This window comes from Medicago sativa, chromosome 8 (genome assembly GCF_051527215.1).
Source record: "Medicago sativa cultivar Bolivia chromosome 8, Bolivia_mono, whole genome shotgun sequence".
In the NCBI taxonomy this organism is placed as follows: Eukaryota; Viridiplantae; Streptophyta; class Magnoliopsida; order Fabales; family Fabaceae; genus Medicago; species Medicago sativa.
The window spans coordinates 94,086,902-94,110,225 of NC_140756.1; the positions used below are offsets into that span (position 1 = coordinate 94,086,902).

At 33.0% G+C, this 23,324-nt stretch overlaps 2 protein-coding genes and 1 long non-coding RNA gene across 8 annotated transcripts; 2 read left to right on the forward strand and 1 right to left on the reverse strand.

Annotated features, from left to right (window-relative positions):
* Positions 1-2,381: 2,381 nt before the first annotated feature.
* Positions 2,382-5,430, reverse strand: LOC146903567 (uncharacterized). Of its 5 annotated transcripts, none has more exons than XR_015023574.1 (8): positions 5,289-5,430; positions 5,194-5,208; positions 4,958-5,060; positions 4,102-4,152; positions 3,918-3,992; positions 3,742-3,810; positions 3,379-3,624; positions 2,382-3,284 (listed from the first exon to the last, which is right to left on the reverse strand). It is a non-coding gene; the product is annotated as an uncharacterized LOC146903567 (long non-coding RNA). The 5 variants fall into 5 exon arrangements; XR_015023573.1 differs by having other exon boundaries at positions 3,914-3,992; XR_015023576.1 differs by lacking the exon at positions 3,918-3,992.
* A 3,979-nt stretch (positions 5,431-9,409) lies between these two features.
* Positions 9,410-12,012, forward strand: LOC146903568 (uncharacterized). Its single transcript, XM_085737812.1, has 2 exons — positions 9,410-11,203; positions 11,603-12,012. Exons 1-2 carry the CDS (start codon positions 10,699-10,701, stop codon positions 11,905-11,907), a joined length of 810 nt encoding a protein of 269 aa, XP_085593938.1. The 5' UTR covers positions 9,410-10,698; the 3' UTR covers positions 11,908-12,012.
* Positions 12,013-18,183: 6,171 nt separating this feature from the next.
* On the forward strand, positions 18,184-20,900 carry NF-YB6 (nuclear factor Y, subunit B6). 2 transcript variants are annotated; one of them, XM_085737813.1, is made up of 2 exons: positions 18,184-18,319; positions 20,079-20,900. In XM_085737813.1, exons 1-2 carry the CDS (start codon positions 18,184-18,186, stop codon positions 20,723-20,725), a joined length of 783 nt encoding a protein of 260 aa, XP_085593939.1. In that variant the 3' UTR covers positions 20,726-20,900. The 2 variants fall into 2 exon arrangements, with proteins under 2 accessions (XP_085593939.1, XP_085593940.1); XM_085737814.1 differs by having other exon boundaries at positions 20,082-20,900.
* Positions 20,901-23,324: the final 2,424 nt, after the last annotated feature.

Genomic DNA, 23,324 nt, shown 5'->3' on the forward strand with positions numbered 1-23,324 from the left:
TAACATGTTGTGTGAATTTAAATTCGATTTTCAAATTAGCAAGATGGTTTATTAGTATTAATTGAGTGGAGAAAGGAGGGAAGTTTTTAGGTTAGAATTAGGGTTAAGTATAACTTGACTGGTTAATATTCATAAATAAGAGATGTTACTTGTATTAAAAGTTAATGGTAATTTTGAAAAAGAAAAAATCAGTGTAAAAGAGTTGAAATTTTTTTTTTTTTCTGGTGGCTGGGGTTCGAACACCAGACCTTTGGCTAAGCTCACAAAGAGTATAGATTTATGATAAAAAAGTTTCCTTTTTTTAATCACCTGAAGTTTCTTTACCGACAATGACAACTTGAATCAAGACATGCATATAGACTCTGTTCATATAAATTAATTTAGCTAACTAAATTATAACAAATCAATAAATGCTAAAAAGAAGTTTGCAATAAATATTTTGTTGTCATTATAAGCAAATAAATATAGTCTTTTCTAAAACAAAAAAAATATCTTACTTACTAAAGCTTGTCAGGTTAAGCTAATCCTAACCTTAAAGCTAGCATTTTCCCGCTCTTTCTAAAGCATTTATGTTGACGTTTGACCTCCTCACCTTTAATACACGTCATAAAGTCATTTCATTACAGGTTGCCATTTATAACACGATTGCATATAATTTTAATTTTTGAAATACAATAACACACAATTGCTGTATTAATTGTCATCCCAAATTAGACCCGTGAATTACGTACAAAATTGTATAATGGAAATAAAATAAGACACAATCAATTGTATATTGATTAGCATTAAAACCACACGGTTGAAAATTTCTTTTAAAAACAAAAGAGGCCACACGGTTGCATACTAAAAAAAACAGCACCTTTTGCATATTAAAATAAAACCACACGGTTTGCATAATGGAAATAAAATAACACCCAATCAATTTTACATTAACTAGCATTAAAACCACATGGTTGAATATTTCTTTTTTAAAAAAAAAAAAGGCCATATGGTTGCATATTAAAAAAAAACAGCACCGTTTGCAAGTTAAAAAAAAAACACACGGTTTGCATATTAAAACCAGTCTCCTTTCTCCTTCCATTATTCTATCGTTGATTCAAATGGAGGGTCGTGGTATTGAAACTCCGCTGTCCTATCAATGCTTGACAGGTAATACGGTTATTTTTGACCACATTTTTAGCTGCAATTTGACCACATCTTTTGATAGAGGCAAAGATGTCGGCATATCATTTTAATAAATTATGTTTTCAAATACGTGACAAATATGGTACGATTCGTATGTCGTCAAAGGACATATTAAGACACATTTTATCGCTATATTGTATATCTAATAAGGATTTGTCTAATATGTGCAACATTGCACATGTTAAAACAACTAAAAGTAACAAAAAAATTTGAAAAATATATTTTTTATTATAAATTTATATATTTAATATAAAATGTACGTTTCAATACAAATTTACTATTTTGTTTTAAAATAAAATACAAAGTTATTATTTTAAACTTCTTAATATGTGCAACTTTGCACATGATGGAAACAATCATCTAATAATCACATTTGTGTTTTTCGATAGACACATACATGACACATGTCAAATATAACTTATTGATAATTATAACAGTCGATAGAACCCGTGCGTCGCACAGGTCAAAAGTCTAGTAGTCTATAGAGCAAGCCAGTAATTTGTTTTCTTTTCTTAATATATTCAAAATAAAAATTAATTTTATTTGTCCTATAAGTCCTAGTTCAACTGGCAAAAATGCTGAAATTGTTAGGTCAAACGTCATGACCGGGGTTCGAACCCGGTACCTCCACTTTGTGTGTGAGTTTATGATGACTTTGCCATCTTGTCTATCTACCCAAAAAAAATTAATTTTATTTTTGTCTATTATATATAACACAAAAAGTGTGATTTTCTTAAGGAGATTATTTTTTAAATGTAAAAAATTAAAAATACTCTTTATAAAATTACTTTGCTAATTATTGGAATTTCTCACAATGAACCTATTTGAATTTTTCTTGGATTTAAAATTTTAAAATTAAACATTTTATATTAAAAATCAGTGATAATTTAGAAATTAATTTGTCTATAAATGTTTTTTCCACCAAATAGTTTAGATGCTAGAGTTTATCTTTTTTGAGGGAAAGATGCTAGGGTTTATCCGTAAGTTGATCAAACTAGAACTTTTACCCGTGCTACCGCCCGGGTCATAAACAATGGAGAAGCTAATATATTTATAATAATTTCTCATGTCTACAAATTTAGAAAAATTTCTTTAAACACTATGATTTTAATATTTCTACAATAAGAAAAATTGTTTAAACTTAACATTAAATAAAATTATTATATTGTAAACAAAAAAAAAAGACATAGTTGCAATTTCGGTGGCAAGACACAAAAAACAATTGCGGATAAAGTCAATAAGGCAAAATACAAATAAGGTGCCGTATATAGGCGGATCACCGGACAAAAGCAAACAAACCTCCCAACACCCCAAAGAAAAAGCTGCCAAAAAATCCAAGCAAAACAGCAACCCAGCCAAAGCCAAAATAACATGATGTTGAGGTATAAATGAGAACAAAAGGCCAAACATGAAAACAACTATATAGTCATCAAAACAATAGCAAACCCACGAATACTCTTCCATCACAGCCAACACTATAACAGAAAGGACATGGAGGCATAGCAAAAGGCAGCCACCACAGCCGCTGAAACTGCTGCAGCACCTAAACCCAAACATGCCAACCAACAGCACCGACCAATCCACATACACAATAGCCTCTCTTAAAATATTGTTCTGTCTAAAAAAGAGGTTGAATAATCCATTTCCTATGGGTGTGACTATCTAGTTCACAGACCAAATTGTGGGGCAGTCCTCACATGTATGACATTGTTATTAGATGCTTCCAAGCATGATAGACAATCCTTCAAAGAACCTTCATACTTTGCAAAAATTAGCCCACACTCCAAAAATTGTGCAAGTCATCTTTGAATCATGGAGAAACTTCAATACACATTTCCAGCTATAGCCAAAGGAATCCACCAAAATCAGTTAGGTCTCATTATTTAGCAGAGCAGTTCGACAAAATCCAAACCATGTCTAAGTATATTTTCATATGAATTTTTTTTTTTGAAAACTCCAAGGACCGACTAATCCGAATGGACCAATCCCACCGCCCACTTGCGGGGGCCCCGTTTAAAGCCAGAGCAAGCTCTGTATGGACTTAGCCCACCGAAATTGGCACCAGAGGAAATCGAACCTGAGACATTTGGAGGAGCAAACTCCAAGATCCCAAGCCAAGTGAATTAAAAGCAAGTGTTAGAACATATGACGATTTACAATTTATCAAAAAAATACTTGAAACTAAATGCATACCAGAATTCCAGAAGTTACATCAGTCATCAGATGCAGTCAATTAGTTGTTGGTAACTTTGAGTCATCTTATATTACTCACTCAAGTCATGTCATGTCAATCATCCTTGAAGTATAACTTACCATTATTCTTTTCGACCATCAATTAGGAAGTTTCAATTTCATTTGAATCCGCAATGTTACATATGTAGCATAAGCAATTTACAACTGAAACTCTCTTGCAGAGCATGCCGATAACTTTGCTTTTCTCTGTTTATAAGTTAAACAAAAAAGTTTTACCACCAGATCGCATAGCATACATTAATTTTTAGAACCAAATCATAGTAGAATAAAATCTTAATATAAAAAATAAAATAAAAACAGTACCGTAAAATATTTTTCTCTTGCTTATTTTAACATTAGCATATATTTCAGCACAACACAATTTGTAGCAGTCTACATTAACATGAAAAGACAATGCAAAACATGGGTATACAGACACTTGTTAGTCTCCAACAAATATTGAAATTTTAAATATGGAAAGAAAATGACATACAACCTGCCTTTTTTATTCCTTTGATTTGCTAATCAAACCACAATTCACGTTCAAGTGATTAGGAAAGAAACTTTCTCAACCGCTGTTCAAATGATTACCAAATTTGCATGTTCAAGTAATGTGTATTGTACTATATTACATATATCGAAATCTTCAAATAGAAAATCCAAAAATCAGAAATTGACTCATACCAGGCAGGAACATTATCATATTTCCATAGCAGTCATCCTTCGTTCAAGGTTCTACATCATCACTTTATATTAGTTCTATATATGAAACTTGTAGAAGATGATAAACAAACAAAGATTAAACTATTATAACTTAATGTCTACTATAGCATTCTTTAAAACTAATCACAACATGTATAGGTAGTTTAAAACTAATCACACAATGAGTTGTGACATATCACAAATCCAATTTGACCAGATGAATTTAATCAATCATCTCCAGGCATGTATGTCTCAATAAATCTATACCAAAGCAAGTAAGCAACAATGAAGATGCCCAAGTTCTTAAATAGAGAAGTAAAACTCATTGTAATTAAGTATATCATGTTATAGAATGACAACAAAATTACAAAACTTTTCCAAAGTAACCATGTTAGCAGATGTATCAGTATAGTATGAAATTTTTGCAAGAGAAACAAAAACACTTCATATTCATTCCTATAAATTAGATGTCAATTAAATGACTGCAAATTTCAAAACTGCACACTTAATTTTTGTGTCGAAATTGTGGGAATTTAGTTAGATATGGGGTAAATAAACATAAGCTCTTCAGAATTTATCTTTGTTAGTTCATTCAGAATTGAACTAACAAAGAACAAAGGGTCAATTTTCCTTTGCCAAGTGACCAAAGGAAAGCTCTAACGTAGAATCCATTTTGATAGAACCATCGAGTAATATAAATTCTGACCTAATAGAAGAGGTATTGAAGATTCAATTGAGAGAAAAATAAAAATGTTTTGCAAAGATAAAGTGGTGGTAGAGATTTCTAAACCTTAACAAATTGATAGAAATTAGAGAAAAATAGTGAGAGAGGGAGTACCTAAAACTGATGCAAAGTATTCAATCTGAACCATCGTACTCCAATCCTCACACTCTGATACTTACAATTTCACCGAATTCCAATTGAATATCACCAATTTACTCTAGAAAGTTATTCAGAAATTAAAATCCTAAAAAAAAAATAACGCAATACCGAAAACATCAAGATTCCACGAAGACTTCGTTGGCAACGAAATCGGAAAAGTGCAATGCGAAGAAGAAATGGATGGAGCGAACCTTGTATCGAAGGTGCTGGTAAGAAAAAAACCAAAAAAACAACATCAGGAAGATATACAATACAGAAATTACAACAAAAGATGGGAGACTCATACCTGTCAAACCATGGTAGGAAAGCAATATTTCTCATTTGAAGATGTTTAATCAAAAGTGACAGAGGGAGAAGAAGAGGGAAGCATGGGGCTCTGTATAGTTTGCATCGGTATTGAACAAATAATGGAGAGGTGTGATGATAACACAAAAAAAGCATCATCACTTTGATCTGTCAATGAAAGAATGACATATTTAATATCATATATGGTTAGTAACCAAAAGTAATGCAGAAATGCCATTCTTACGAAGATTGTTTAAAAAACAGAATCAAATCAAATTAAACAAATGCTATTACTCTTATCTTAACCCCTAATTTGAAAATTCATAAACTGTAAAATCAACAACCCGATAAAAAAACAAATGATTCAGCCACTCTCAATTTCACAACAAACCATAAAATACCATAAGTGAAGCAATCTAAGCATTACCTTAACAGTCGAAATCGAATCGTCGCCGAAATGGGTCGCCACTCTGACCTTGAGTTATGGATCAGCCACCGAGTTCAAAGCCAGCGAAGTTGGAAAATGATGGCATAGAAAAGAGGATAGTTAAATCAATATTAATAAACCAAATTTAAACAGATTTCATAAGTTTTGTCATTTATAAAAGCATTAAAATTAAAGAATTCCTTACCTTGAGAAATGAAGAAATGTCGAACCCTAGAGGTGAATAAGGGAGAGACGGCAGTAAGGTTGACAGCGGTGATTTACGGTGAGGGGGCCGAAATTGGAGGCGATGAGGATGAAGAAAAGTAGCGAAAGCAGCGATTGAGAGAGAAGAGCGAAAATGAGATAGAAAGCAGAGGTTCTGATTTGATCAAAGAAGGAAGTGTTGGGTCGAAATCAAGACGGCTGCGAAGGAGATTAAAAGACCGGAGTTAGTGCTGCTAGGGTGATGGTGGTGATACTATGGAGGTCCGCAAGAATCTGGTGGCAGGGGTGGACGGTGGTTGCGATGTAGGTTTGGTCGGAAGTGGTGGTGTGGCTGCGATATGAAAAACCCATCTGAACAAAAGGGAAAGAGAAATTAGGGAAAAGAGAAAAGTGAGAGAGCGGGAGAAAAGGCATGGAGTGATTGTTTAATCAAAATGTGACAGAGGGAGAAGAAGAGGGAAGCATGGGGCTCAGTAGAGTTTGCATCGGTATTGAACAAATAATGGAGAGGTGCGATAATAACATCAGTTTTCCTAGGCGCGTGAGTGGTGTGTTATCTATCAGAAAGTCAACATTGAGTGGTGTGTTATTATTAAGGCTTTGGAAACCAACATTAAGATCTGATCAATGATAGTGATCCAATGGCCAGGAATGAAACAGTAGAATTAGGGTTGGCAGTGCTATTAAGAATGTTAACTAGGATTAGGAATAAGTTAGATAGATGAGAAATTTGATATTCGAACCCCGGTATGTTATTTTTTAAAAAAAAAAAAAAGTTCGTAGTGTATGTTAGATAAAGCAGGCAATAGAATATCAACTTAATGAGTAGTAACTCCTTGTAAATGTTCTCTTGATCCAAATTAAAACAACTCCTAATTAAAATTGATCCGTATTAAAATCTCGAACTAATATAAAAATTGAACATTACCAGAAGTATTTGGATTTCGTTTTGTGAGAAACACTCAAATCAGATTTTGAATTGATTTTTTTTTACAGAGATTTTGAATTGATTTTTTAAAATTGAAGTAAGCCAAACCAAACCGCATATATATCATATAATACTCCTTATCGCGTAAACCATCAAATTGGTCCATGTATTTGTAAGCAATTCTAAAACTAGTCTATAACTCTAATAATATTTTAAATTAGTCTCTGTATTTGTCAAAAGTTTTTCAGAGAAACTTTTAACAAAGACATGTATTAGTTTGAAATATAAATAGAGTGAGACTAATTTGAAAATGACTTACAAAGAAAATGATTAATTTGATGGCTTTCTCCTTATTAGTACGATATATTGTACTAATATATTATTCGTTCGTTGTTTCTTAGGTCTGTTTGATGGGCATGATATGATAGAGGCAGGATATGATACAAAGCTGGATAGAGATAGGATATGATAAAGACATGATAAACATTAATCCTATCATGTGTTTGATGCGCATATGATAACAAACAAGATATCATTATAATTAAATGAAAAAATTGCTCTCATAATTAATTTTTTTTTTTTGAACAGCGCTCTCATAATTAATTAAATATTGTAAAAATGACCTGTTATTAATTATAATAGAAAATACATGTTATCATTATTTTAAAAATGACAATATTTAAAAAATGGCAGAATATCAAGATAATAAATAAGGAATGATCTTCTAATCCCATCAAGATAATTTCTAACCCAGCCTATACTCAGGATAGAAATTACAATGGAAAGTCAAGATAGGATAGGAAAATGGTTTATTTTATCTTATCCCTTTGGTGCATCAAACATGAGATTTAAGCAGGATATGATTAATGTATCATATCATGTCTCCCTATCTTGACCATCAAACAGACCCTAAGGGTCCGTTTGATGGTCAGGGTAGGATATAGGCAGGATATGATATAAAGCTGGATAGAGATAGGATATGATAAAGACATGATAAACATTAATCATATCATGTGTTTGATGCACACATGATAACAAACAGGATATCATTATAATTAAATGAAAAAATTGCTCTCATAATTAATTAAATATTGTAAAAATGGCGTGTTATTAATTATAATAGAAAATATATGCTATCATTATTTTAAAAATGACAATATTTTAAAAACGACAAAATATCAAGATAATAAATAAGAAATAATCTTCTAATCCCCATCAGGATAATTTCTAACCCATCCTATACTCAGGGTAGAAATTACAAAGGAAATTCGGGATAGGATAGGAAAATAGTTTATTTTATCCTATCCCTTTGGTGCATCAAACATGAGATTTAAACAAGATATGATTAATGTATCATATTTTGTCTCCCTATCCTGACCATCAAACGCACCCTAATACTACTTGTTAGTTCTATTTATTTATTTTTTATATTTTTCAAACATAATCGATTATTATCATCCCGTAACATTAATTCTCAAATCGGTCCTCGTGAGCTTAGCTCAGTTGGTATGGACAATGCATAAAATATGCAAGGTCCGGGGTTCGAACCCCGACCACCACCAAAAAAAATTCCCAAATTCCCAAATCGCTGCTTTGATTTTTTACTTTATAGAGAAACAATTTTTTTAAGGTATTTTAAATTTTGTATTGCCTTACAATCTATTCTAGGAATGTTGTTAATGTGTATCACAAAAAAAAAAGGAATGTTTTTTTTGTCTAGTAGCTTAGTGTCGGGAGCTCACACAATTAAATGTGGGGTGTTTGTGGTTCGAACCCCGACCCTTGCATAAATTATGCAATGTCCTTACCAGTTGAGTTAAGCTCACGGGGACAAAAAAATATTACTTTTGATACAAATTAATGTATATTAATATATAATGCGGATACATATTAATTCTTTTTTTTTTCTAGGAGAAGGACACTAATTTAGTCTTGATTTACATTCTCGTCTAAAAAATACTCTTGATTCACAAATTGCTGGTTTTATATTTTTTTTTAGAGATTGGAGAAACACTATTTTGTTACAAAAAAAAAAAAATTGTTTTAAATTTTTTATTGCTTTATAATCTATTCTAGGAATGTTTGTTTTTTGCGAGATATTCGAGAATAGGTTATTAATGTATGTGTGTACACACACGCACAAGGACACAAATTAATTCTTGATTTACTATACTACTATAATAGTACTATAATTTACCCATTGTTTTCCCTAGTTTTCAGTACTTCGTTCCCAAATTTGATCCTTACAACTTGTACGAAAAAGCAGAAATAATTAAAGAAACGAGCGAAAATGGGGAATTGATTGAGGCATTAGCTCCTATAAATTACCCCTCAGGCATGCTCATTGCTCACACATCACTTCCTTTCTAACTCTTTCTAAGGTTAATTCTAACAAAAAGAAATGGCACAAACCCTTTCACTTTTGTTGCTCTTTCTTCAACTAACCTTTCTCATTGCATTTGCTGAAGAGATTAATTCTCTTCCTCAAACTTATTCTCCACGTTACCCTCCAACCTACCCTCCTCATCACCACCACCAGTGGCGTATCCAGGACCCTAGGTCAGGGGGTGCAAATTTTTTAACTTCATAAATTATTATTATATATAAATAAAAATGTTAAAATATATACACCAAGTTTTTGTACATTAATTGTTTTCTTCGTATTTTACTGTAAATATATGACATTTTTAACCAAATCACATCAATTAAGAAAGTCGGTGGTAATATTAAATTTGTTTGTAATTACTATTGTTTTTATAATTTGATCTTTTAAGAGAAAGAAAGTTAGTTTATTTTTGCAACATAATATTTATTGTTGATTGAATAAAAAGATATAAAATAAATAGAGATATGTTGGCAAAAAAATAATTAATGTATGGAACTACAAAGTGAGTCTTATAAAAAGGGACAACTTTTTTTTTTGTTAAGATGGTCTTATAGTTAGGGACAATGGTAGTACTAAATTTACAATATTGTCATTGTTTACCCAATCAAATAATTTATTAACAATATTATCATCGCTATTGTCATTGCTTACCCAATCAAATAATTTATTAACAATATTATCATCACTATACTAACATATATATGATGATGAGAATATATAATATATGAGTCCATGCATATATAAATGGCGTGCAGTGGCAGATTTTTTTTTTAACAAAATAATGTTGATTTTTCCAACTTTAAATTTTTTGTCCATGATTATAGTAAAAAAAATCACATATGTTAGTCACAACTCACAACCTCTAGCAAGGGTAACATTTAAAAACAAAATGTTTTCTGGCCCAAGCCCATAAATCATAATAAGATGAAGTTATTTGGAGCTTATCTCTCTTAGAGATAAGTGTAGAAGTAGCCGCCACAGTTTCATCTTCTTCCTTGTTTCATTTCTCATCCTTTTTCCACTTTTCATCTTCTTCCTTGTTTCATTTCTCATCCTTTTTCCACTTTGCTCTATCCTGTTCTTCTATTGTGCGACACTTCTGTATCATTTTTTTTCCAGTTTTTTTTCTTGGTTTGTGAGAGCAAGAGTTGGTCAGATCAGAGGTGCAAAAGGAAATTTTCAGGGTGTGCAAAGTGCAAAAAATATAAGATTTTAGGAGCAAATTTGAAAAATCCAGGGTGTGCAGGTGCACACCCTCAACCAAGTGTAGATCCGCCCCTGACCACCACACCTCACCATCCATTGCTCCTGCCCATGTTCACACTCCTTTACATCCTCCTCTTCCTGCTAAACCCCCAACCCCTCGCCACCCTCCTGCTCATGCCCCTATTCGTCCAGCGGCTAGTGCCCCTCGCCACCCTCCTGCTCATGCCCCTATTCACCCAATGACAAATGCCCCTCACCGCCCTCCTGCTCATGCCCCTATTCGCCCATCTACTAGTGCCCCTCGCCACCCTCCTGCTCATGCCCCTATTCACCCACCGACAAATGCCCCTCACCACCCTCCTGCTCATGCCCCTATTCTCCCACCGACTAGTGCCCCTCGCCGCCCTCCTGCTCATGCCCCTATTCATCCACCGGCAAATGCCCCTCACCGCCCTCCTACTCATGCCCCTATTCGCCCACCGGCTAGTGCCCCTCACCACCATCACTCATCGTCCCCTACTCCAACCCATCACCATCACAACCACCACCACCACCATCACTCACCATCTCCCGCTCCTACCCGTCATCACCACCACCACCATCACTCACCATCCCATCATCACCCTTCTGCTCATTCCCCTAATCACACACCTAGAAGTTTCATTGTTGTTAAGGGATTTGTTTATGTCAAATCATGCGAGCATGCTCGAAGCGACACCCTCTTTGGTTCTACAAAGCTTCTTGGTTTGTCTTTCAACCTTTCACCTTTACTATTATTATCCTCAAAAGAAAAATCACATTTTCTTTGTTTTTTATACGATTTTTTTTTACAAAGTAGTGTTTATTTATTTATTCATTTCTATCAGCAATATCATTTTCATTTCATTTTCTAGATTTGTCAAAAAAAAAAAAATTGATCTGCACATACCTCCTATATTTTTGTTATATTAATGTCGTTTACGAGGCCAGCTAGCAATTACAAATTTCCTTTTTAAGTTATTCGTTTTTTTCAGAGGCTTTTTAAGTTATTGTTATTTTGCTTAAAGAAAAGGTTATGTATTTTTGTTGCTAAATAAATGACCATGACCATGTACCAAAAAAAAAAATGACCATGACCATTATTGTGTTGTTCTGAAATTGAAGGTGCCATTGTGAAGCTCCAATGCAACAACACCAAGCATAAGTTCATCAAAGAAGTCGTGACTGATAAGAACGGTTACTTCTTCATTGAAGGTTCAAAGAACGTCACAAGTTATGGAACTCACAAATGCAATGTTGTTTTGGTTAGTGCACCAAATGGGCTAAAACCCTCAAATCTCCATGGAGGTGTCACCGGTGCTGCTCTTAGGCTCGAAACACCATTCATCTCTAAGGGTCTTCCGTTCATTCGCTATAATGTTGGGCCTCTTGCATTTGAACCCAAATGTCACCCAAAATCTAAAATTTAAAATATTTCTATATCATATAAGATATAGATTGATGTCTTTTAGTGATTGAATTATCACTCGATAATAATAAGATCGCTTTGTATAATTTGCTACTCTTGTTTTCTATATCATTTTGTTTATCTTTTTCTATCCTTCAATCAATCTTTATTATTCATCGAAATTCAAAAATATTGTTTGCGTGTTGCCCGATATACTTTTATGAGAAACAAAAAAAAAATTGTCCAAGTAAGGTTTGATAGAATAATTCCTCTTGAAAAAGTTTTAAATAAAAACTAAAATTGATATTTAAAACTAAAAGTTTTAAATAAAGTTCTTTTGAGATTGCACTAGCACCCCTTAACTAAACATTCACCTCCCTTATTTTTTTGAGTAAAAGGGGCAAACACATCCCCTCCACTTATCACTTTTCGTTTTTAGTTAGTAATTAACCCCTTCTAACACAATTCATTGAATTCAAAATGTCACTTCACTTTTGTCAATAGACCTCCAGAAAATACCACCCCTCCATCAAACCTCTTTTTTCTAGAACGTGATTGTTCATAGACTACGATATATTTTTGAAAGAATAAAATTGATAAAACTTCGAAACTTCCATACCTTTAATACAATGATTACATGATAAAGTGTCAACAATACAATGGAAAACGACATTCTAATCTACGAATATGACTGTGATCATGTCATGAAGAAGCTCTACATTTAAGTATTTAAATGACGAGTAGTTCAAACATAGTTTTCAACTTTAAAGTATCAGTCCATACTTAGAATCATCACCTAAATATAGCGAGCACAGAGACTCATTAGCATAGAATATAAAACATAATTTGACGTTTTCAACCATGCATGATCAACAAAACATGAAGAAGTTATCCTAATAGACAATCCTAAACAAGAACGCTTACCTATGTTAAACATATAACTATCTTAACATCCATTTTAGTACGTTGATATGCCACAAGTGCACGATTTCTATCATGTAATAAAGGCATTGATCACGAGGAATAGTGTTGAGTACCAATTTCTTTTTATTTTTGAGTGGTTGAAGTTTGGTATAAGTTTAACAATAATGATAAAAGCATCTTAGGATTGTATTTTCCATCGCAAGATAGAAATTTCAATTTAAGATCCCTTTATTGCTATGAAAATCAAAATTCTAGAGGTGAGGTCAACTATGTAACATAAGTGTGTTATGAACCAATGAATCATTTTGTTTTATCTTATAGATCCAACATCGACCTTCCCTTTTTTTTTTTTTTTTACCATGGATAAACTAAAACTCGTCTAAATGGCAGGGGGTAATCATCTTTTAAGCCTTAAAATAATAAGATCATAAAAATAAGAAATTCTTAAAATCATAACAACAAGAAAATAAATCAATTTCAAGATAGCGATGTATACTCACACATGCTCATTTTAGAAAAAATAAATCAATATAAAAGTATAAGATAAATTAAAATAAAAACCTACTTAAATTAAATTTCTGCAATGGTACAAGAACAAGAAGAAAAAGCTCTCAAAAGGTGAGATAATGTGAAAGTAGAAGTTACAAAATTAAGGACACTCTTTAGCATTTCCCTAGTTTAATATGACAACAAAGGGTTGAATAAGGTTTATTTGTAACCGGCCAAGGTTTGTGCTTTAGTGGCCAACAAAGCCTTCAATTGAGAACAACGCACAAAACTCTTTAATCCAAGCAGAGTGTAACTCAAGTTTTCTCAATAATTAGGCATGTTACAATTGTAATGAGTCATTATAGAGGTTTGTAATGTGCTCTAACTTCTTTATTTTCATCTTTTCGTATTTTCTCAAATTTTTTAAGGCCTAAGTTTGGCATGCTGTTACGTTTTAAGCATGAGACTAGCCTTCTGGAAGTCTAATATGGTCTGCCGGTATGTTTAAAAGTCTATATCATATGAAGATCTTTAAATAAATAATGTGATCTAAGTTTAAATAGACTAGGAACTAATAGATTAGTTAAAGTAAACTCTCTCTTGATAATCAACATGAATTTTTAGGGAATTTGACTATATATTGTATCATATTTCAATTTAGTTTATAATAATACATTTAAATATTTAGAAAATTACTAATAAGCTTAAATTACTGAAAAAGTTAACAAATTTGTATCTTAATTCAGACTACAAAATATAATATAATAATAAATAATATTCATAATACTTAAATAGGTCGGTCTAATAGGCTTAAGAGACTTTTTAAATGGTTAGTGGTCTGGCCTTTTTAAGCTAAAAAAGTTTCTAAAAAAACATAGGTCTTCTCTATTTAAGATGAAGTAAACCCCCCACATGCATGAATTGGACATTGTCCTCAATGTTTAACATGATACGTAATGAACATGAGGGGTTAAGAAAGCCAACAATTTTAGTTGGAAGAAGATCATCTTGGTTGTTTTTTGCTTCGTATGTATTGTTACAAGTTGGATGTGTGTAAGACTATACATGGTAGAATTATAAATGACGACATTAGAGAGAGTTGGGGTAGCACCTATAAAAGAAAAGATGGTAGAAACTAGACTTAGGTGGTTTGCATTGTAGAGAGAAGACTTGTGGATTGTTTAGTAAAGAAAGTAGATCAGATGGAAGAAAGCTGGATCACTATAGGTAATGGTAGACCTAAAAAAACTATAAGAAAAACTATTATGAATGGTCTAAACATAAATGAGTTAGAGAAAGATGTGATTTTGGATAGAAAGTTATGGCGTCATTTGATTCTTGTACCTGACTCCACTTAGTGGGATAAAGCTTGGTTGTTGTTGTTTTATATGGTAACAAGTTTTCTTGTTTTTATCTTACATTGATGTTCTCCAAAGCTTGAATATGGATGGTTGTGGATTTAAGAAATGTTTTTGTGATTTTGGTTGGGGTAATTTGTTTATGGATTTGGGTTAAGGTTTTGCTTGATTGGTGTGTGTGTGTGTGTGTGTGTGTGTTTTTCAAGATTTGAGGGTGATTTGGATAGGGTTTCGATGTGGTATTACGATTGTGGATGAAGGAGGATGTATTTTGGGTGGTTCTAAATACACTAACTCCACCTTTAGTATCTTGGTTTTAATAGCAACAAAAGGATTTGGCATTGTAATTTTTAAAAATGACACCATGAATTTGTGTATGATTGGAGATGACAACTAGAGAAGGTGTTTTATGGAAGAAAAAAAATTGAGATCGTCCTTCACTACAGTGGGATTATATACCTACAAAGACACTCAAATACTCAAGTATGTGAGAGAACAATATGTGTTGGTGGCTCCTTTTATAGTTGTTAGGTTGCCATGTAAGCGTGAAGCTGTTAGAAAGTTACACCTTTTACAATGCATTTTTCACATAATTGTATGTTTCTCACCAAAAGGCCGAGATTAACCATATATGTATCCTTTTTTTGTTACCCCACAACCTTATGTTGACACCGGAGGTTCGTATTTTGATTGAGTGTGCGCCTCATCAAGCCTTCAACCTTACGATTAGGTCGTAAAGTAGTTCGAAACACCAATTTTGAAGAATGTTTAAATAATAATAAAACAAAACATGTATTTATTTTGTTTTCAAGTTTACCTTATTTAAAATCTCCAAATATGTATCTGGGATAAAAATATCATCTAAACAGTGAAGAATTTCTTATAAGAAATAAAAACATACATAACCCTAAAATATCTGCAACCTTTAATTAAGTATTATAATTAAATTTAAATTAAATATTAGAAGAATTATAAGGTACTCCATCTGATTCTTATTATAAGAAAATTTTCAAAAATAAATTTGGTCTTATCTATAAGAAAATATCATAACTTTTAAGGTGTAATTATTATTTAAAAGATTTTCTTATCCCTTATTTAATGTTTATCTTTTTAATATCAGTAGGTGTGCTAATGTTTCACAATTTTCTATAAGATTATATCTGTAAAAAAATATTTAAAAAGTTATAATAATTAATGATTGTATTGATTTTGATGTTCTTTTTAGATTTTCTTCTTATTAAGAACCGAAGGAAGTATATGTAATTTTTTTTTACTACCATGAGAGAGAGAGAGAGAGAGAGAGAGAGATAAAGAAAGTAAAATTATAGATGCAATAAGTTGATAATGTGATGGGAAGAGAGATAGAGAGAAAAGTAAGTGATGGGTTGGTGTATGAAAAACAAGAGTGTACAAATATAAGTAACATGTCTTTCAAAAAAAATATATAAGGGTGATACTACGGGGGCAATTTGGATGCGGGCAGCTTTTTATTAATTATGATGGGGCAAATTTGTCCATTTACAACTCTAGTACTCTCTCTTGTTTTTTGACTCTTTTCTCTCAGTCTCTCACCTCCATTGCCCTAAACCTACGATCCAATCTCTCTTCCTCTCGTTTCTCTCTAATTTCTCATCGGCCACCGTGACTGAAACACAAATTTGAACAAACGATAGAGGCAGTGGTCGATCGATGGTGGAGGAGAACGAAAGTGGTGTTGGTCGGTCATGGAGGTGGATGATTGGTGGGCGATGAGGATGGAGGGGGAGAAATAGAGGATTATGTGGCGAGAGAGGGGGGAGGGGGGGTGAGAATGGGAAAAAGTGTGTCTAAGCATAATTAACCAAAAATATTTATTAAAAAAATGATGAATAGACAACTTTTAATTTCATAAACCTATTCAACATCTCATTTTTTATACATCTCTCTTACGTATTAACCAACCAATTGAGCTCAAGTTATTTAATGTGTTTCACAAAATGATGAATTGTTCAAAAGAATCTTAATTCAATTCTTAGGTGAAACAATTCTTGACAAAATTTACTTAGTCGAACATTGAACCACAAGGGCCACTTACCCTTAAGAATCATAATGTTAACACGCAAAAAAAAAACACATCATCACCATGTTACGTTTATCAAATCACTTTTGAAAGCTTATATGATATTGTTGCAAAAAAAAAAATGAATTTAAATTCATTTGAAAAAGAAAACACTTTAAATCACTTAAAAATACTTCTTTTAAACTTTGTTTTAAGGAAAACGAAGAATAAATTAGCATAACACTAAATACTTTTTTCTCCTCTTAAAATCACATTTTTTTAATATTAAGTAAAAAATTTCATAAGAAAAAACTTTCTTTCTCTGTGAACTTTCCTATTCAATTAAACAACATTTAAGGTGTTAATTATAAAAAAAATTTCATTCTTTTTATTTTATACATAAATTATACGTGTTTAACCATAATATAGACATTTAACACACAAGAAAATGTTAAAAAATGATTTTTTTGAGCAACCTAAAAGGTAGTTGGTGTTATTTTATCCCTTTCTTAGTTTTTTCCTTTGAGAAATCTTGAAAAATATAATTTTTAAATTGATTTTTAGTTCATTTTCTTAAATGACGATTTTAAAACCGTCAAATATGCCATCCCTTTTTCTCTTTCTTTTTCTGTCTTTGTTTCATAGTGTACACAAAACATTTTCCTAAAACAAATTACTATGGTGAGAAATGCTAACAACACTCTCTTTAACATTTATTTTCTATTATGTAAAATTTATACGAGTCTCACTATTTTATGTGGGATCTATTTTTAAAGTGTGCTACATAGATTTCACAAGGGATTAATAACAGTTTTCGCCCCATAACTTTCACGAAGTTGCAATTTTGGCCCTCCTAAGAAAAAAACTACAAAACCGCCTTCTAAGTTTTGCAACTGTAGCAGTTTTGGCCTCCCAAGGCAAAAAAAAATTAAAAAAATAACATGTGACACCTCACTTGGGGTGCCACGTCAGCGTAGATCGAGTCAAAATTGGCCTTGGGGACCAAAACTGCCACAGGTGCAAAACTTAATTAGGGACGGTTTTGTAGTTTTTTTCTTTCTTAGAGAGCCAAAATCGCAACTTTAAAAAAATTAAGGGGCTAAAACTGTTATTATTAAGCCTTTCACAAGTGAGTACTCCCTCCGGTCACTATTATAAGCAAAAATTGACTTTTTAGGTTCATTTAATAAATGATGTATGTGGTCTATATGTAGACTAGATACATCATTTATTGAATGAATTTAAAAAGTGAACTTTTGCTTATAATAGTGACCCGAGGGAGTATTAAAAAAGAGTGGGAACGCACTCCTGTCAATGTACGGTCAACTCTACATCCTACCCTCTGAACGCAAGAATGGAAGGGTGTAACGTACAGCTGTCGGTGTTATCATTGTCACTAATCCAAGTGGAACACATTAACGGGTTTGTGACCGGCTATAACCGGGACCCTCGTTTACATCGCCCCAAGTGACATGTTTGAGCACTATAAATGTGGACACTTGCCAAGTATTCCATTGTCACTCTTTCTTCTCTCACTTCACATCACAGCAGCCACCCAGCAGCAATGGAAACTGGAGGAGGGTTTCATGGCTACCGCAAACTCCCCACCAACACCAATTCTTCTGGTACGTAATAAATAAACTATAAATATAAAACAAAAAATGCTCTTCGAATGTTTCTTCTCTATGTGACATTTGTTTTGTGTTTTTTTCTTTTTTCTTTGCTGTGAAGGTTAACATCCAATTTGATCTTGATTTCTCACATGCAGGATAATATTATACATTAGTATATACTTTAAGGTATATAATATATTTCAGTGTGCGTGTATAGTAGTGACAGATGCATGCATGATATTCATCTCTCTTATATACTATTCAAACCATATGATATTGTGTTGAGTCATCTTTAATTTAGTAGAATGATCAGTTTTTTAATTTTCTAATACGTCAATTTGTTGATATTTTGCATAAGGTCTGAATTCTTGTTTTCTATGTTTACACAAGATTTCTCTCTCTATATTTTTCTTTCGTCTAAGTGATCTACGACGCTCCACCACCATATCACTCCAGTCACCTTTGTTTTGTTGTGCAAGTAAAGCAAGGTAACGGAAACCTTGGAAAAGAAGATGATGGCGTAAATGGGTTGTGAATTGTCATTATGTATTTTGGAATGGAACAAGTGTCATGCATGCATGCATAAAATCATTGACTTTAGAGTTACAAGTGTCTTTCATGCATTCTTCAATATTACTATGATCATAATATTACAAGGATCTGTCTGTCTCCACTATTACCACCTTTTAAGCCTTTTTATCTGCTTGTCTTCTTTCACTCTTTCAGGCCAACCCAATTAGATACTTCTGTTTTGGATAGATATAACAGTACTAGCCACTTATTGATGAGTAACAATAATGTCAAACTTATTTCACAAGCAAGTTTTAAATTTGTTTTCAAGTTATATATAGCACTGCACCATGACAAGTTTTCACACTCTTCTTATGTTTCCCATAACTTAAGTTTGAATATTGTCCCTTGATGTACTATTTTTGGACTAATTAGAGTGAGTTTAACATAACCACAGTGTCATTTAAGAAATTGATCTCTCCCAAAATATGTGTATTCAAACACGCAATTGATTACTTGAGCAAGGTTCGGTTGTATCTTTGAAATGCGTATTTAGAGTGACGAATGCATGAAAAGAAAAAGGCATAAAAAAGGGAAACCGTTTTTATTGGTTTGTTTGTTTTTGTCTCCTTTAATCGCATGCAATTAGGGCCTCTTTTTGTCCTTTAGTTCTGATTCCTCTGTTCTCGAGAAAAGCTACAGAAACACCTGACACACGCTCCCTCCCAACAACACCTACCTATAGTCTTAGTCTTAGCCCACTCTCTCTCTCTAATTGGGCCCCCCCTCACCACCGACCCATCCTACTTGTCATTGCCTCTTTCGTTCTCTCTTCAACTATAATCTCACGTGTACACATACCATTTGATACACCGTTAACTATCTTATCACTGTTTCATTTCATTCATACATGTGCATTTATTTTCATTTTAATCAAGAGTAATGTTATTTAGATGAGAAATGATATTTTGACAACCACTTTTTGATAATTTTTGGACAACTTTATCTCTCATACTCACATGATGTTGTTATCCTCTCTCTTCCTTTTTCTCTCTCCATTGTTTTTGACCAATAAGAAGTGAGAAAACCAAGGTTGTCAACAAAGTTGTCATTAAATGGATGTCAAAATATGATTACTCTTTAAGATAATCATTTTTTCTACACATGTTTAATCATATTAAAAATATTTAATTTGTTTAATTCATTTGATTACAAAGTTAATATTATGGTTAATTAAATATTTCTGAGATGGATATTGCAGCAGGGACGTTGAAGCTATCAGTTTCTGAGATGAATACGAGGCAGCAAGTAGGAGAACAGAACAACAATAGCCACTCATCAGCTGGAACAGAACAAGACAATGAATGCATTGTGAGGGAACAAGACCGTTTCATGCCAATTGCAAATGTGATAAGGATCATGCGCAAGATTTTACCACCACATGCAAAAATCTCTGATGATGCAAAAGAAACAATCCAAGAGTGTGTGTCTGAGTACATCAGCTTCATAACTGGAGAAGCTAATGAACGTTGTCAGAGAGAGCAAAGGAAGACAATAACTGCAGAAGATGTGCTTTGGGCTATGAGTAAGCTTGGTTTTGATGATTACATTGAACCTCTTACAATGTATCTTCATCGTTACCGTGAGCTTGAAGGTGATCGTACCTCAATGAGAGTTGAACCATTGGGAAAGAGGGGTATGGAATATGGAAATTTAGGGGGGTTTGTCCCACAGTTTCATATTGGTCATCCAAATGGAGGGTATTATGGGAATGCTGCACCAACTTATATGATGAGGGATGGTAATAATAATGCAACAAATGCTGCTGCTGCTGCTGGAGGCTCATCTCATTCTCAGGCACTTGCAAATGCTGAAGCCAATGGTCATCATCACCATCAATATAAATGAGTATTGGACAGACATCACCAAGACTTATTATTATTAGCTTAACTATGAGTAGTTGTTTTGCTTAATGATTCATCATGAACATCAAAGGAGAAGCTAGTTAGAATCCCTATCCTAACTATGTAGTAGTACTGAAATTAATAACTTGATTGATTTGCTTTTCATTAATTTTTGTTAATTTGGATCAGCTTCTATTCTTTTCTTTTTTGGTTTTGGTCAATAATTTGGACATTCTATAATTTTCCTTCTCAGCTTCTACTCACAATAACAATAAAAAATAATTTTTCATTATCTAGAAAGTAAAACAGTTAATTAGTTTGAGGTTTCAATCTCCTTTTTTATTAATAGAAATCTCTTCTTCTTGTTTTTTGGTCGAAAGGTTTCAATCTCTCAAGTATTTAAAAAGAAAGGGCTTAATTAATGATTTGGTCCCTTAAGTTATTTGTTGGTTACATTTTGGTCTCATAAGTTATTAACGATACAATTTGGTCCCGTAAGTTAGTATTTGTTAGCCAAATAAATCCTCACCGTCAATCTTTTGCCAAAACGTTAAATAGACACATGTGAACGGCGACGTGACAACTTGCAATGTGTATCCAGCTTAGACATCGGGTTAATGGTTTTGACGGTGGGAATTTATTTGATTGACGGAAGATGACTTAAAGGGACCAAATTGTAACATTAAATTGTATCATTAATGGAACTAAAATGTAACCAACAAATAACTTAAGAGATCACGTAATTAAGCCAAAAAGACAACTTGGTAGTATTCCTTCCTGTTTTAGTCTGTGCGTTGGTTTATTTTTTTACTCGATTAATTCTTGTATTTGTAACCAACTTCGTAGTACTCCCTCCGTTTTTTAATATAAGCAAAATTTACTTTTTAGGTTCATTCATTTAATGATGTATGTGGTTCATAATATGGACTATATACATCATTAAATGAATGAATCTAAAAAGTCAATTTTGCTTATATTTTGACACGGAGGGAGTACTGTGAAAAAAACATAAAAACAACTTTTTTTTTTTACAATATAAAAACAACTTAGTAGTTTTATTTATTCTTACAAAAAATAAAAAACTGAGTAGCTTTGTTACATTTTTAATTATTATATTTTTGTATTTGGCCCAAACCCACTTTGTAACCCTAGTCTTGATAAACAGAAACCAGAAAGCAGCCGCCAGCCAGACTTCATGGATCTATTCTCTCAACTTTATTTTTTTTAATCGAAAGAGTGCAAATCCTTCCTTTTTTAATCACCAATTTGCTTGTGATTTTGTGCTTGTTTACTGTACTTCTGGTTATCTTCTTTGTGAGTAAGGGTCTCAGTCTCAGATCTATGTAAAGGAGAACGTGAAAAAATAAATAAAAACAAAAGGCGGTCCAACCCATGCCGGCACTATTATGTTCATGTAAAATGAACATACAAATAAAACAACAATTCAAAAAGCCGTGACATTGGAATCATAAACGATCACGAAGAACTTGCAACTTCACCGATCATATATTCAATCATTTGCAAATTCAATGTCACTGCTTTTTTTGAAAGGTAAAACCCCTAAACCCTATTTTTTCTAGCTTGAAAATAAAGTGAGCGGAATTGAATAATAAAACAACAAATCAATAAGGCAGTGACATTGGAATCACAAACGATCGCGAACTTGCAACCTCAACGATCATATGTTCAATCGTTTGCAAATCCAATGTCACCACTTTTTTGAAAGGTAAAACCCCTAATCCCTAATTTTTCTAGCTTCAAAAAGGTGGTCGCGTTGAGATCACATATGATCATGAACTCACGACCTTGACGGTCTTATGTTGAATCGTTTGTGATTCCAGCGCCACCATTCTTTTTTTTGAAAGGAACCCTAATTTCTTTTGATCGGTTTGAAAATAGAGTGAGGGGAATAGAGTGAGAAAAAGAATAGGGCATGAGTACTTATTTATAATTGTTAGAATTCTGCTCTTTACCCAAATGGTTTTACTCACTCCCAAAGTAAAAGTCCAAAATGCCCCTACGCAACTTAACATGCGCTAGTGTATTTTCGAGCTTATGTTAAGTCACGCTACGTGACTTAACATGCGCTAGTGTATTCTGAACGTGACTTAAGGAACGATAGAACTAGCGCATGTTAACTCACGATACGCATGTTAAGTTGTGTAGGGGCATTTTGGACTTTTACTTTGGGAGTGAGCGAAACTATTTGGGTAAAGAGCAGATTCTAATTGTTATGCTAGGGTGTTAGGATTTAAGCCCATGAGGAGAGCCCAACTCATAAGAGTAGTCCAATAGTTTGGAGAGCCTCATGAAATTGCCACGCCCTTTAAGAGCCGACGTCCACAGCGTCTTTCACTCGATCAACACACTGACCCATGGTAGATCTTTCATTTTTGACGGCTTCACTCACCTATTATTATTCGGTGGAGCACCTTAATCCAGCCTATATGTAGCCCTTTCCGTCGTCCAACTCTCAAAGAAAGCACCAATTATTAATATTTAAGCCCACGATGAGAGCCTAACCCAAAAGACTAGTCCAATAGGTGGGAGAGTCTCGTGACTTAAATACCACATCAAACACTTTTATTTACCCGATGCGGGGC